We start from the raw sequence: 17,203 nt of genomic DNA on the forward strand, positions 1-17,203 counted from the left end.
TGAAACAGTCTAGATGTTTCCACAGTTCCAATGAGGAGACACTATTTATTGTTTTTAATCACACTGCTCTCCCCATACCCAGAGACCCCTTACTCCAGCATCCAGTCACTGAGTACCCCTTCTATCTGTCATTTGTCAGTTACTAGCCAGAGACAAGATATTAAGGTCAATTAAATCAGCAGAGTCTCAGATTCTCAAGCTTGTTGAGCTTTTTGATCTTTTTTGACCTCCAGTAAGTATTGGGTGCAATATAGCTAACGGCTGATTCATCAGGCCTCATTATTACTGGATTAGTGCAGCAGTTGTAAATTGAGGTTGTGGTATTTTCAACTTTTAGTGTATCCAGTGGAACACTGCAGGTTACCACTAAGTTGTATAATAAAATATAGTTGGCAAATAAGTTTGGAGTCCTCACTGCACTTTATGGAGGGCTAGGTCTGTCGCTGGAGATCAGGGCTGATAAGTCATTTCTCTTTGGCTGGTATCCAGATATGCCGGATCATTACCCTGGTGATTCCAGAGGACTGCTTGAATGATAAAGCTTCTACCTGCTCAAGCCAAGTGTCACTAACCGGAATTTCTGCTCAGTGGTTGAGTCAAACCAAACCAATTGGTGGTTCTCGGACATGAGTTGAATCCCAACAAGCATTTTAAAAACTGATTATTTTGGCTACATTATAAACAAAACCAATGGGCAGGTGAATATATTTTTCTATAAGGACACAATACCTAATCATTTTTTTGTTGTGGGAAGATTGGGTATCCCTTAAAGCCGCACCAAATGTCCAGCAATAGCGACATCATACAAACAGCAAAAAATTCTCAAACAACAGTTTCCAAACATCCTTTATTACTTTGTTGTGAACATCACAGAGTTTACACATTTAATCCAAGGGAAAATTCAACACACAAGGATCTGAGATGCCTAATTGAAATGTGAATTCATATGAATTACAACTAACATAAATGCTATTCACAAATCAAACATATCTAAGGACTCCATTATTCAGATCAGTCCAGACATAAACTTTGCTTGGCAAGTAAGTGTTCGGTGCTAATAATATGCTTTGTTTAGTCTGCGTCATTGCAATCCCCTAAGTCACAGGAGTATATAACAAAAGCCTTCTCGTTATTTATAAAATTCATTAAACTGTGACAAAGAAGAATGTTACACTGATTAGATAGTCAACGTTATTACTCTATTCTTCTCAATATAATGATCAATTTAATTCTTCGCCTGAGACTGTAATTTTCTTGCAAATGCAATTATATTTTACAGTTAGCCAGCTGATTATGCAAAAACAGAAATAATTAATCAGAAAATTACAAAAAAAGACTAATCAACAAAATATATGGTGAAAATTATATCCTCAGCTGTTATACAATAATGAAATGTTACTAACAAATATATTAGTCAAGCTGCATTGGGAGTGCACAAAGCATGCTTGATTTTTGGAAAATTAATACATTTAAAAGAATCATTTTAATAAGCATTTGAGAGCTGCAGCTTCATCTAAAAGCATATCGATCGATTCACCGGATGACTGCCCACCAATGTCTCTTCAAGTTCTATCTTCATTTTTCATTCAAATACTTTTTTCAGTGTTAAATCCTGCAAGTAAACCAAGCAATGGCCATTAGCGGTAACTAATTAGAACTACGATCACACCCAGTAAAATACATACAATCCATGTTGCTGGATAATTTACATCAATGAAAATAATTAGATTGTGGATAAATGGGTGATATCCAATTAACTACCTTTGGTACACTGAGTTTAATTATTATTTCCATTCATTTCACCTGAGGACGATATTTAACAGGTGACATACCTAAGCACAGTGGACATATCCCCAATGAAGTTCTGATGCCTTGAACCCAGGCATCAGGTTATAGAGGAAAACATAGTGCCAGTTTCCACTGCTGTGTAACCAAATAATTCTGTCTAAATGCATCCCCTCCTAGTGTCAGGGGGTCAGTAGTGAGTAGGCTCGACATGCCCTGACAAAGCATAACAGCAATGAAACTCCAGCAACATTGGAGAGCTCTCAGACCTGAACTTCACCAAGTGGCACTTAGTTTTTTTTGGATTGGGATGAAGTGGGGGAGCACTATTTATTCATTTGGTATTTGCATGCTTTCTAACCCAAGCAGTAACGTTCTTGGTGTGTATCATGGAGCCCGCCACTGAATTTGATCAGCGAACATTCAACCACAGGGTGTTGCGTGGTTTGGTCTGTACCACAGCTATAGGCCAGGGTATCTCAGAGACCCCAATCATGCTGGTTACTTGCATGGAGGCCTTGGCCATTTCAGAAATGGTTAAGAGAGACCCATTGATTATGTTGCAGGTGAAATCCAAGCAATAGGTTCTGTGACAAGGAACCACTTTGTGACTGATGCCTGATGCCAGGGCCTCCTTGGTCTTGGTCTAGCCTTGTAACTTCAATCCACAAACAGTGCCATAATGCAAAATGTGCAGCTGGTGGGCAGAAAAGGTCTTTGATCAGCGCCAGGCAATTAACACAGTGGCCCTGCATTTGTGCAGTTATCTCACAACTCAGCAACCCGGGTTCAACTCTGACCTCAGATGTTGTCTGCGTGGAATTCACACATTCTCCCTGTGACAGTATAGGTTTCTCCTGGGCAGTCCGGTTTCTTCCCACATCCCTAAAAGTGCTGGTTGTTAGTATAATTGGCTACTGAAAAATGCTATGTCGCAGGGTGGTAGGAGTAGCAGGATGTTAATAGGCATGTGTGTGAGAATATTCCAGAAGGTACAGAGGAGAGTCACCAGGATGTTGCGTTTCAGCTGTGAGGAGAGACAGGAAAGGCTGGGCAAGTCTTCCTTGGAGCAGAGGAGGCTGAAGTGTACCTGATATCAGTATGCATGACAAGGGGCATAGATAAGGCAGACAGTGAGAAACTTTTCCCTTAGAGTTACCTCGAACAAGAGAGCATTAGTGTAATGTAAGGGGTATGCGATTTAGAGCAGATTTGAAAAAGAACTTTTTTTCACCCAGCTCTGCCTGTGGCTGTGGTGGAAGCACATTCTCCTGCAACATTTTAAAAATATTTAGATGACCACAAATGCTGTGGTATAGAAGGCTGTGGATCGAGTGCTAGAAAATGGGATCAGTATAGATAGGTATTTGTGCGCAGGCATGAATACGGTGGGCTGAAGGAGTTGCTTCCATGCTGTATGACTCTACAACTTTAGTAGGTTACGGAGAATTAAGTGGTGGAATGGAATTGATGGGATTGGGATATAGAATTGATGGGCTGAATGGCCTTTTCCTATGCCTTATTCACTACACCCAGATGATTCATTCCTGCAGAGCAGCAGCTCATTTCCCATTCCCCTCCACAACTGTTGGCTTAGTTCTGCCAATAATCATCACTGTGTCAAACATGGAGAACTGAACAATGCGCAGCTGCTTCATAGAGTCATAGAGGTGTACAGTTCAGAAATGGGCCCTTTGGCTCACCACGTCCTTGCCGGCCTTTTTGCCCATCTACACAAACCACACTTGACCACATTAGGTTTATATCCTTCTATGCCTTGCCTATTCAAGTACCTGTCTAAATGACTCTTAAATGTAGCAGCTATATCTGATTCTACCACACCCTCTGGCAGCGAGTTCCAGATATCAACCACTCTCTGTGTAAAAAAAACTTTCCACTCAAATCCCCTTTAAAACTCCTTCCTCTCATCTTTAACCTCTGTCCTCTTGTTTTTGATACCACTACCATGGGAAAAAGATTCTGGCTATCTACCTTATTTATGCTTAAGTCCTGATGCAGGGTTTTGATCCGAAACATCGACAATTCTTTTCCGCCCCACAGATGCTGCTCGAGCAGCTGAGTACCTCCAACAGATTATTATGCCATATACCTTCCTCGTGATGCTATCTACCTGTGTTGTAACTTTCAGGGAACTATGGACTTGAGCCCTGAGGTCCCTCTATCCATCAACATTCCTTAGCACCTTACCATTTACTGTACATGTCCTGTCCCTACATGACTTTCAAAATGCATCACGTCACATTTGTTGGGATTAAATTTCATCTGTGAACACTTCATTCAACTTTCCATCTGACCTATATCCTGATGTAGCCTTAGATCATTTTCCTTGCTGTCCACAATGCTACCAATTTTTGTGTTATCCCAAAATGAATCAACTCACAAACATTCGGATTAAACATACTGATGAAATAATTAGCACAGCATGCATTATTTATAACTTGTCAGTTAAGAAATATCATCCACAGAATATCCAGATTTACCTTATGATTCATCTAGGGTCTGGAACAGGGGCCACTGTCCTCATTTGTTATTTTTATAACCATCTGAAAAAATGTAAGTGTACAGTAACTTTAATAAGCATGCATGAGAATGTACGACATAAATTAATACATACATTTTACAAATAGCAAATTTCTAGTAAATTTCTCTCTTTCCTATAAATGCCTAATGCATTGAAGATTTAATTCAGCAAAAAAAATGCTAATTTTTGCTAATAGCCTGAGATCAATGGTGGATCAAAATCTCATGTTGTTGCCAAAGAACTGTGGTTGGCCGATGCATATAAAGCAGAAGAATCATTTTACACAATCTTGGTAATTTATCTTTGTAAGCATATTATTAGTTCATTTATAGCCTTATAAAATGCTAAGAATAGGGCACAGCAAAACTGCAGCACTAAATACTTAAAACACTTGCCTAAAGTGAACTATATTGTTTAATTTCAAGCCTGTTAATCTACTGCATGTGCTGAGTTTGTCTTTGTCTATGAATACTCAAGTACAACTTTCTCCTTTAGGAGTAATTTCATGGGGTATTGTGAATGGATTTTAAACCAGTTGATGTGCATCATTGAAGTCTATCGAGAGATTTAAATCAATAGTAGGTATTACAAAATGGGTTCTCTTCATAGGTTATATTTTCTTGACGAATCGCCACATAAATCTAGATAAACTGCCATCTTGTTTTTGTAAAGTACTAAATCTTACCAAGTCTGTGCACCTGAAAGACCTACCCTTGGACTTTGATGACCTCCTGAAATGAAATCCAAACAGTTTTCTGAATTTCTCCTGTCCCCTTGGTGCCTGGAATGTAAGCCATTGTCTTTCAGCCAATTCTTCCAATTTCCTTAATACACGGCATAACTAGAAGTGTTATTAACCTAACCAATCACCAACATGAAAGTTCTGCCATTCTAAACTAGACACGTGGTTAGCAGTAAGCACAAAGGGTATGTTTTCTATTCTTTTAGCAGCCTATCATGATTTCTAAAAAGTAAAGTTTGGGGAAGAAAACCTTCCTTAGCTTTTTTTTAAATAAATGTTTTATCTAACATTTAAGGCAGAAAATTAAATTACAAACTTTGGAATTAGGGAAAAGGGAGGTATTCAAATCCTTCAGCAAAAATAATAGGTAAATCACTTTTACTTCTAAAATGATAATGTTTTGAAAAATAGATAATTAATTAATATAAACAATGCTAAAGGATAATTTTTCAATTAAACACCTTTCGTAACATAAAACTGAACTTAAGCTAATATATTCAGATGTAACTTCAGCATGTAGTTAATGGGAAGTCGATGGAGCATGTATTCTACCATACCATTATTTCAAGAGCTAACCAGCCACAAAAGAGAGGTGCTTAAGGAAAAGAACAAAGAGCTCAACGAGGACTGAGAAAAGTAACAAACAAAAGCTGACAAGTGATATTCCAGTTAAGATTGACACTAACAGGGAGAAGCAGATCTTGGGTTCAGTCTCTGGGATGTGCCCAATGAGACAGTCTTGCCCGGAATAGAAGAGTAGCATTGGACACAATGTTAAGAGGGAAAATAAATCAGTCATGGCTTCTGCTCTTGATTATTTTCTACTTGCGTAGCAATCAGATGAGAGCAGGATCATTCTTGGCTATCATACCTTATGTATGACTATTAGTTGACCGAGTGGATGAGGAAATAGAGAGAAAGAAATTGGGCAAGTGGCCCAAAATAAATCAGAACTTTCAGGAGAGTAGAGGAGAAAATTGAACATAAGATAAACAGGGAATGGACAGGCTATAGTGACTGGCTGCAATCACTGCAGTTTACACTTGAGTGTTTGATTCAGCCATGTAGAACCTTCAGACTATTATCACTTTAACAAAGGCATTTCTAAATGGGGAAGCTATTATGTGGTCATGTATGGGGAAATGTATTTTACAATAACATCGCTTCTCTTTAAGAGCAAATATGTCTGTTGCTTAGATGGTGCATTAAAAAATAGGAGATCAATGGCATGTTGCATTAGCATCTGTTATAAATACCAGCTGAAAATTATATCAGTTCCATCTGGTTCTGTCCCAAACGCAAAGTTCTTCCAATTATTCTTTGGACATAAAAATGAGATCTGTCGTTCAGCAAAGATGAGACTGGCAAGGTTTAATGGTACGAGATTTGACAATTTTTCTTCTTTCCCCTCACTCTGAGGGGAGGCTGTTCTATTTTTACAAGGATTCTATTCCAAAGCCCAAAGAACTACACAATAATAATTCATGCACAGGCGTGATTACTAAAGGTTCAAAAAGTTGCCCAATTGCATGTGAAATTTCGAAGTGCTCAGAATTTTTTGGAGAACCACGAACAGATGTTCTTTATGAAGATCATTCTCAAAACGATAAGACTGGCTTCCTTTGGGATTAATCCCACAGAATTTGAAAGGTACTCAGAATTAGAAGAATTCATCAAAAATTACAAAACGTCCCTGCTGTCCTGCTCAACTAGCATTCCAATCCTCACTACACTTTATTGACTCTCCATCCGTCAATAAAGCGATTTCAAAACTCTCTTGTTACTATCCCACCTTTGCAGCTTTCTCCAGCCCATGTGCAAGCTTGTGTCTTGTACTCCTCTGATTCTAGCTCACTGCTGCTTATCTCCCCTCCACTTCACACCTCTGCCATCGTCACAGACAATCTGAAAATTGCTTCCCAATGTTCACCATTTTGCCACATTTGCGCCCCTTTTAAAAGCATCTTCCAATAGCACCATTAGTCATCTCCACTAATTTCCTTGCAAACTTCTGCTCACTGCTTGGGTCCTCATAAAGCACTTCATAATAATTCATTGCCAAGGCACCATGCAAGTGTGCACATTGAATTTGTTATTATTCACTTGCTAGAGATAAAATCTCTTAGTGGTAAAGTGCTAAATGTCTCTATAATAAGTGGATACTATTCATTGATCAATAAATACAGATTGCAGATTTTAAAATCATATAGTTGTTTGAAGAAAAAGGCTAACAATGTTTTTTTAATGGGTCACTAATCATGTCAGATAGAAATGATCAGATCAATTCTCTCTCCGCAAGGCTATTCTGAAAAATAATGAAGTTTGCATTCCTCTTTGGGTAGCTTTAAACATTACCATATAAATCAACTGAGAATACAATGTTCTTAAAATTATGTCAACTGATACTAACGTAAAAATGTTAGACATACTTGCACTAAACCCTCCTCCATATTACTTAAATGGAGACATGGGCTGTGGAGCCTGAGAAGGGCTTCTACTACTCATAGCCTAGCACGATAATAACATTGAATAAAACATTCTTTGCTGCCTCTTGCTATCAGTCTGTCCATCAGATGGACATAGCAGGATCCATTTGTTCCCCAAATGTCCTCCCTTACAGCAAAACATGTTGAGGCAAATTTCCTAAGGTTCCTCACAGGAAGGTGGCTATTGGGATAAGTCATAATTTTAGACCAATTATGTTGCACCCAGCTTTCATCCCCCACGCCAGTCTGCAAATGTCCATTTCCCACTTAAAAATGCATTCCCTACACTTGCACCAACCACCATTTGCACAGCGAAGTTACGTATATGCAATGCCCCACTGCATTTGACCATAGCCCGCCCAGAATGAGATGGACATCCATGTAAGATGCCCACACCACTTTGAGCATGCCTTGGCCTCTTTGTCTTAATGCTGCTAAAACTTAGTCTGCCTTGATTTAGTGAGCTGATTCTTTAAGGTTACACAACTTGACAACTTGTAGATTTGCAAAGGCTCTATTTTCGGTCATTTTGTCAGGAGGAGGAAACTTTATAATGCTTGGTTATTATAATTTCTATGTGTCTGGGCTCAGTTCTTCTATTTTTAAAGCAAAGAACTCATCCTTTGGAAAACCAGTGTCAGGCATGCTTTATATGGTTGCATTCATACCTGAATCAAAGTTCAATACACACTCCAAAAAAAAAGTACAAAAAAACCTCATCAGAAATGTCCCTGAGACCCATTTCTCATTCCACAAATACTGCCTGACATGTTGACATTTTCTGTCTTAATTCAAGTGGTTTAGCCTTGGAATGTCTGAGGAGATCTGCTTTTATTATATTCAACCCTGTACAGAGGCAGTGACCAGGTCATATTACTTAATACAGGCTTATAATGCCAACTGTGTCCAAGAATTCTTAAATACTCTCTAGAAGGCTCAAAACTTCTCACATTGATCTAGTTTCCTCAAAAACAGAATTAGTGATGAAATACAAATGGCCATTAGACCTCCTCATGAGAAGCCCAGGGTCCCAACTAACGGAGGATTCTTGCTTAGTGTCAGGGCCTCATTTCCAGAAGTTTGTCAACTGTTTTAGTAGGCCGAGCTCTACTTTAATTCCCCTTCACTCCACAAGTTGTGGATAGTTGAGTCATGGGAAATGGCACACATTAATGAGCTATTTGCCTCAAGCATTTCATTTGAACAGGACGATTTCCAGGAATCTGCTTACTGTTGAATGTTGTTGCAGCATCTAAGCAAAAATCTTGAGGTACAAAGGATACAATATAACATGAATCCCTTACAGCTTCAACCTCATCTTGCCTTATGAATGATTCAGCATGTAGGAATACATACATGTTAGCACATCGTCTGATGGCACGAACAGCATTTGTAATTTGCTTTTAGACTTGTTAACTTGAGGCAGACAGTCACTTGTGGGGAATTTTCTTCCCAACTTCAACTTTTGTTCAAATCATTACTAAGGAGGCAAATGAGGTGTCCACTTAGCCCAAATTGCCAGTTCTTTGACAAAACGTCAAGCTTTGTCATTCTTCCAAAACTACACTGCCTATTGTTGCAGGCACGGTAGTGTAGCAGTTAGTGTAATGCTTAACAGTGCCAGAAACCCGGGTCCAATTCCCGCCACTGTCTTTAAGGAGTTTGTACATTCTCCCCGTGTTGCGTGGGGTTCCTCCGGGTGCTCTGGTTTCCTCCCACATTCCAAAGACGCACGAGTTGGGAAGTTGTGGGCGTGCTATGTTGGCACCGGAAGCGTGGCAACACTTGCGGGCTGCCCGCAGAACACTCTACGCACAAAGATGCATTTCACTGTGTGTTTCGATGTACATGTGACTAATAAAGATATCTTAGAGAAATACAGCATGGAAACAAGCACTCACACTATCCATCAACTATTCTTCTACATTCATCCAATACCTCTTGCATCCCCATCAACTCCCTTCCCCACTGATTCACCTGCCATCAACTCAACACTAGGGGCAATTTACAGCAGCCAATGAAACAACCAGCATGTCTTTGGCCTGTGGGAGCAAACTAGAGCACGGTGGGGGGGGCAACCCATGCAGTCACAGGGAGGACTCCACACAAACAGGATTGAATCTGGGTCACTAGAGCTGTGTGGTGTTACCTAATACACTAGCTGAGGCATCATCAATCATATATAAAGGTTATTGATAACTTATGAGTTTCTGGACTCAATGTTACTATTCATAAAGCCAAGGATCCAATATGCATTGCTTAAACAGATGTCAGTTATGCCTCATTTGGTTGCATTCATACCTGAATACTCAGCTAAAGAGTTGAGCTCAAAAACCTGCAGTACTGAGGGAGTACTGCCCTGCTGATGCTGCTTCCTTTCTGTTGGAGATGTTAAAGTGTGGCCTAGATTGCTCCTTCAGATGGAAGTTAACAATACCAGGCTACCATTTTGAAGAACAGCAGGGGAGGGAAATTATGCCTGGTGGCCTAGCCGATACTTTTCCCTCACTCAATATTACTGGGAAACAAATTATCATATGGCTGTTTGTGGAAGCTCACTGTGTACAAATTGGCTGTAAAGTACACTGTGGTCATTGAAAAGCGTGGGAAAGGTATATATACTGTATTTGTTTGAAAATATCATTCTCATACTCTTCCTTCACTTTCAAAGATTAGTGTAAGTATATCCCTGGATCTCTCTACTACTGCACCTCTTTTAAATGTGTCATTTGATTGCATTTCCTTTCCTCATTCTTCCTTCCAAACTACATCACTTCATATTTTACTGCAATAAAATTTATCTGCCATGTACCTGACCATCTCATTTATTTGTCTTTGTCTTCATGAAGTTTGCTACAGTCCTCTTCACTGAAAACTAGATTTGCAAGTGTGATGTCAGTTCACAATATCACAAGATCACAAGACAAGGGAGCAGAAGCAGGCCATTCGGCCCATCAAGTCTGCTCCAAGGAAAGGGAAATAGAAATGAGAAATGGGGAATGGGGTAAGAAGAAGAAAAAAAAACTATTCTAATCCCAATTTCCAGCCTTATCCCCATATCCCTTGATATCCTGACTATTTAGATATCTGTCTATCTCCTCCTTGAACGCCCCCACTGATCTGGCCTCCACTGCTGTACGTGGCAAGGAGTTCCACAAATTCACCACCCTCTGGCTAAAGAAATTTTTCCTCATCTCTGTTTTGAAATTGTACCCTCTAATTCTAAGATTGTGCCCTCTGGTCCTGGACTCACCCACCAAGGGAAACAGCCTAGCCACATTTACTCTGTCCTTTCCTATCAATATTTTAAATGTCGCTATGAGGTCCCCTCTCATTCTTCTGTACTCCAGTGAGTACAGTCCAAGAGCCAACAAACGCTCCTCATACGTAAGCCCTTTCATTCCTGGAATCATCCTCGTAAATCTCCTCTGAACCCTCTCCAACGTCAACACATCCTTCCTAAGATGTGGGGCCCAAAACGGCGCACAATATTCCAAATGAGGCCTCACTAGTGCCCCGTAGAGCCTCATCAACACTTCCTTACTTTTATACACTATACCTCTCAAATGAATGCCAACATAGCATTCGCTTTCTTTACCACCGATCCGACCTGGTGGTTAACTTTTAAGGTATCCTGCACGAGTACCCCCAAGTCCCTTTGTACTTCCGTGCTTTGGATTTTCTCTCCTCCTAGATAATAATCTGCCCGCTTATTTCTGCTTCCAAAGTGTACAACTGCACATTTCCCCACATTGAATCTCATCTGCCATTTCCTTGCCCATTCTCCTAAACTGTCTAGGTCCCTCTGCAACCTTCCTATCTCTTCAATACTCCCTACTCCTCCCCCTATGTTGGTGTCATCCACAAACTTAGCCACGAAACCATTTATTCCATCATCCAAATCGTTAATGTACAAGGTAAAAAGGAGCGGTCCCAACACTGACCCCTGTGGCACACCACTAGTAACCGGTAACCAACCAGAACGAGATCCTTTTATTTCCACTCTTTGCTTCCTGCCAACCAGCCAATGCTCCACCCATTCTGTTATCCTACCCGTAATTCCATGACCTCTCATCTTATTAATCAGTCTCTTGTGAGGCACCTTATCAAAGGCCTTTTGAAAGTCTAAATACACAACATCTACCACCTCTCCCTTGTCCACCTTACCTGTGATTTCTTCAAAAAACTCCAATAGGTTGGTCAGGCAGAATCTTCCCTTCACAAAACCATGTTGGCTAGGACCTATCTTGCCTTGCGCCTCTAGGTATTCCGTAACCCCGTCTTTGAGGATAGATTCCAATAACTTTCCCACCACTGACGTCAGACTAATAGGTCTGTAATTTCCTTTATGCTGCCTCCCACCTTTCTTATACAACGGAACTACATTTGCGACCCTCCAGTCCTCCGGAACCACGCCGGAATCTATCGATTTCTGGAAAATTACCGCCAATGCCTCCGCTATCTCTAAAGTCACCTCCTTCAGAACCTGGGGATGCACCTCATCCGGTCCGGGAGACTTATCAGTCTTTAGTCCATTTAGTTTTCCTAGCACCTTCTCCTTAGTAATCTTAACTGAACTCAGTTCCATTTCGTGAGACTCCTGACTGACCGGCACATTGCTGATGTCCTCCACGGTGAAGACCGATGCAAAATATTCATTCAATTCCTCTGCCATCTCTCTATCGTCCATTATAATAGCTCCTGCACCATTATCAATTGGTCCTATATCAACCCGTGTCTCTCTTTTACACCTTATGTATTTAAAAAAACTCTTAGTATCCTTTCGAATGTTATCCGCCAACTTCCTTTCATAATTCATCTTTTCTTTCCTAATGACCTTCTTAGGTTATGAACAAATTTTAAATTCTAACAATATTTATAATGGTTAAGATGATAGACAAGTGTATTATATATTAAAGAGTGGAATGTCAGCTTAATCCAAGTAGGGCACAACTTGTTTGATGTGCATGATAACATGGTGATCATGTTACTGATCAAATATCCAGAGGCCTGGACAATTGATCTGGAGACACAAGTTCAAATCCCACCATGGTAACATGGTAATTTAAATTCAAGAAGTTAAGTATTTCTGGAGTAAAATAACTAACATCAGCATCAGTGATCATGAAACGACTGGATTTTCATAGCAATGCACCTGGTTAATTAATTATCTCAAGTGTATTGGCATCAGGAGAATGTGGAAGTGGTTAAGCTGAGAAAATGTCATGGAGGCCCACAATGGATGCTCAAACCCTAAATGATGAAAATTAAGACTTCCTTTGCCCCTTTCCTGCAAACAACTCTCCCGAAACCACTTATCTTTCTTTGCATTGATATCAAACAGACAACTTCTGAATGTTCTTACCTTAAATGGTAATACCAATAGAATAGTAGCTCACCAAGTATTGAAGAGATCAGATTATGAACACATTTCCCATTGGTCTGCCTTCCTCATGCCAAGATCTTTGATGTGCTAAGTTGAACTGACACAGATAAGAAGTTGAGGTATGGGGCACATCAGCCATGATCATATTGAAGGGTGGTTAGGCTTGAGGGGTCAAATGGCCTATTCCTACTCCCATTTTATTGTGATCTTGTGTTTCTTTATAAATATCTCTCCTCCCATATTGGCAAGCTATAACAAGTTCCCTTCTACAGCATAGTTGACTGTGACGAGCTCCATCCATTACAGCAGATGCACTTCTAGGCATGCAAGACCCTGTTTAACAAGACTCCATCAGGAAAAGAGGCAAACACAATGGGCCTAAGTTCCATTGAAGCGCTTTTCTGGAAAGTTAAAGTGCTCCAGAGAAGAATCCAGCCCATATCCTTCCATTATGTTTGAGCTTAGAAATTTCCTGCTGTCATACTTTTTTCTTCTCTTTTGTTTCCTTTCAGACTTTTTCCCAGGGCAAAAATGGCTCACACGAGGGGGCATAATTTTAAGGTGATTGGAGGAAGGTATAAGGGGGATGTCAGAGGTATGTTTTTTACACAGAGTGGTGGGTGCGTGGAACGCACTACTGGCAGAAGTTGTGGGAGCAGATACATTAGGGCCATTTAAGAGACTCTTAGATAGACGCATGAATGATAGAGAAATGGAGGGCTATGTAGGAGGGAAGGGTTAGATAGATCTTAGAGCAAGATAAAATGTCAGCACAACATCGTGGGCTGAAGGGCCTGTACTGTGCTGTAATGTTCTATGTTCTAGGTTCTATGTTCTATACCTGTTTTACAAGCATAAAATGGGTGCCCATGAATCAACACTGATCGAAGCTGAAGTATAGGCATCTGTAGACAATGCTCTGAAAAGTTAGGCACAGCTATAATCAGAATAAAGTGTATGAGTCTCCAATCACTTTTAAAGGAAAGAAGAATGTAAGTATAATTACCTGCATGAAAACCAGAAGAACAGGAGAAGTTGGTCATCACTGACACAATAGGCAGCTTATCCCATGACCTGGCTCTTCCTACCAGGGAGGTAGATCCACCATTAACCCACCCCCTCAAAAAAATTAGCTTCTCTACATGACAAAATTCAATAGGTTGTCAATTAGCGGTCTTTTCTAACCCAGACCATGATTCTTACAGTGGAGTCATAGAGTCATACAGCATGCAAACAGGGCCTTCACCCTCTGAGTCCATGTTGAACGTCAGCTACCCATTCACATTAAAGGATAAACATGAAAGAAAAAGAAACAGTGTTTAAATGTAATATCACAATGTAAGATTGGTTGTAGCCATTATAAAAAGGGGGCAGTTATTTCAATATGCACAGAATAAAGCCTACGTAAAGAATGAGTTCTGTGTTGTTTATAATAGGGCAGTTCTTATGCTGTCCCAAGATCACCTGCCTTCAACCCATTTGCTTCTTCCAGCTTGACTCTGGGCATGAACTTCCACAGGAAAGCCAGTTCCTAGCCCATAGGCATGGCCCAGTGCTCCATAGTGGGGCACAGGGCTTCTCCAAGTGCAAGCAGCTGGCTGCACTCCCAGAATGGCTTTGACAGTCGGTGAAGTCGCACTTGCAGACTCACCAGCTATCAAAGTTCTCACTGAGTGTCAATGACATTCACCATATTCAAAAAGACTTGGGAGGTATTACAAAATAAAAGTAATATTTAAAAAAAATAAATTATTGGAGATGTTCTTTTAGTATACAAGCATTCACATATCCAAAGCAACTAAATAGAATTAAAGTAAGTAACCCTAAATCATATAAAAAGATCCACTAACCATCTTATCAACAGACATTCCTTCCCTGGGGTCACTCTACACTGGGCTTAACTTGACACAGATTCAGCAGGTAGATTTTTCAGCCTGGAATTTGCAAATTCTGTGAAAACCTGTGCTACCCTGTTGAACTCCATAAGGAATCCAGGTGTAGTGTACAGGGGCAGTCAGAAGCAAAGGTGACACAGTGGATAATGCCACCGCCAGATTAAGTCCTTGCCAATGCTGAATTTTTGAGGCTTTCCTGGAGAAACATGGACAAATCCCAGCACAAGTGCTGGCACCTGGCACTGGAGTTGCCTCAATGTTTACGGTCACGATTTTCTGTTTATTGAATGTATGTCCTGTAACACGGGAAGGATAAAGTAAAACCTGTTCTTTCTCAGCATCCTATTTCTTGGCCTTATTCATGGTCTGGGTATCTTTTTGATGTGTAAGCACAAGCGGGCTTTCAATTATACATTCCTAAACTATTCCTCTCACAGTCTATCTCAGGAAGAAGTGATTCCTAATTCAGCAAACTACATATTTTTCACTCCCATCAAGCTGTGATGGGCTTCATTCAATTGGATTTTGCTTTCAGCTGCTTTGTACAGTGAATAAGCAATAATAGGGCACCATTTTCACATCCTTAAAGCAATCTTCACTGTAACAATTAACTACCGCATACTGATAATGCAGTTGAAGCTCATTAAGTTCCTTTGCAGTGCTAACCTTTTCTAACCTTGATACTTCATCAACATGCTCTTGTTTCTCTGCTGGCTTGAGCCATGTTTCAGATTTAAGTGATACTGGGTCTTTCTGAGTAGATTGTTCTGAACCCACACCTGCAATTTCGTCATCATGGGCTGGGCGATAGACTTCATTCCCTGGATCCTCCTGTTCACTATAAAGTTCATCTGTTGATGAGGGTAGTGCATCTGAATTCTCCAGCACTCTGGTATTACGGTCAATATTATTGGGCAGGCCATCTTCTTTAGTTTTACTGTATTCTTGAATATTTTCTACCAGTCCATCCTCATCCCCTGTCCATCCATTTGGATCATTCCACTGCTCTTTTATTATCCCATAATCTTCCATTCCATGAAGTAGATCTTCTTCCTTATGGTTATCTGTGGATGTATCATTGTCATTGGGTGGTATTTCTTCCTCATGAACAATCTCAGCAGGGACCTGTAGAATAAATGACATTGGTTTTACCAGATTAGAAATTGCATTGTGGCTATCATAGTCTTCACATGGAAATTATTTCAACGTTCTGGCTGAGTGGATGTTCAATATCCTTTGCACTGGATATCAACATTAGAACATAAGAAATAGGAACAGAAGTAGGCCATTTGGATCTTTGAGTCTGCTCTGCTGTTCAACAAGACAATGGCTGATCTTTGACCCCGGTGCCATTTTCTGGAAGTAACACCATATCCCCCGAATCTCTTAATGTCCAGAAATCTATCAATTGTTGTCATGAATGAAAACAATAACTACACCTCCACAGCCCTCCAGGGTAGAGAATTCCAACGGTCACCACCCTCTGAATGAAAGAATATTTCTCCACATCTCAGTTAAACTGCTTGCCCATCATTCCCAGACTGTGCCCCCTGGTCCTAGACTCCTCAGTCAGGATAAATATCCCCTCTACATCTAGATTGTCAAGGCCTTTAAGAATCTCGTAAGCTTTGATTCAATCTCCTCTCTTTTTTAAACTCCAGGGAATACATTCCTCATCTACTCAATCTTGCCTCATGCAGCAAACCTGCTATTCCTGGAACCAGGCTACTGGATCCATGCTGCACTCCCTCACTGAGGTAAGAAGTGCAAAACTATACACGATGCTCTATATGCAGTCTCACCAAGGCCTGATATAATTGCAATAAGACTTCCTTACTCCTGTTATCAAACTCACTAATTTTAAAGGCTAACATACCATTTCCCCTTCTAATAGTTTGATGCACCTGCATGTTGATCTTCAGTGATTTGTCTGCAAGCACACGCTTGTCCCTTTAAACATCACAGTACCCAATCTCCCATCATTTAACAAATTCTTTGCTTTTCTGTTATGTTCACAAAAGGAGAGAGCCTCATATTTTTCAAATTATATTCCATCGGCCATCTTCATTCACTTGTCCACAGTCCCCTGATGCCCCTTTACATCCTCCTCCATAGTCACAATCCCACTTAGTTCAGTATTATCAGCAGATATTGATATGGATTGCGAGTAGCTTTGGCCAAAAGCACCAATCCCTTTAGTCCTGCAGCAGTCACTATCTGCCAACCTGAGAAGAATCTATTTATTTCACTCTTTGCTTTCAGTCTCTTACTCAATTCTCAATCCCTGTCAAAATATTACTCCCATGTGGTCTAACCTTGTTGTCCTAACCTCCCGAGCAGAACTTTATCGAAAGCCATCTGAAAATC

At 40.3% G+C, this 17,203-nt stretch overlaps 1 protein-coding gene across 10 annotated transcripts in view; it reads right to left on the minus strand.

The window, feature by feature from the left end:
* Positions 1 to 833: 833 nt before the first annotated feature.
* The window catches only part of LOC127575402 (doublecortin domain-containing protein 2), a 135,110-nt gene continuing 118,740 nt past the window's right edge, over positions 834 to 17,203 (minus strand). For 8 of the 10 annotated variants that reach the window (XM_052025243.1, XM_052025242.1, XM_052025237.1 and 5 more), the window contains 4 exons: positions 15,503 to 15,961; positions 5,039 to 5,108; positions 4,287 to 4,349; positions 834 to 1,612 (listed from right to left, as the gene is read on the minus strand). In XM_052025243.1, coding sequence (XP_051881203.1) covers positions 4,327 to 4,349; positions 5,039 to 5,108; positions 15,503 to 15,961 — 552 coding nt within the window. In that variant the 3' untranslated portion in view covers positions 834 to 1,612; positions 4,287 to 4,326. The remainder of the gene's footprint in view (positions 1,613 to 4,286; positions 4,350 to 5,038; positions 5,109 to 15,502; positions 15,962 to 17,203) is intronic. The other 2 variants (XM_052025244.1, XM_052025240.1) reach the window with 2 other exon arrangements.

The sequence above is a fragment of the Pristis pectinata genome, chromosome 10 (assembly GCF_009764475.1).
Source record: "Pristis pectinata isolate sPriPec2 chromosome 10, sPriPec2.1.pri, whole genome shotgun sequence".
Taxonomy (NCBI): Eukaryota; Metazoa; Chordata; class Chondrichthyes; order Rhinopristiformes; family Pristidae; genus Pristis; species Pristis pectinata.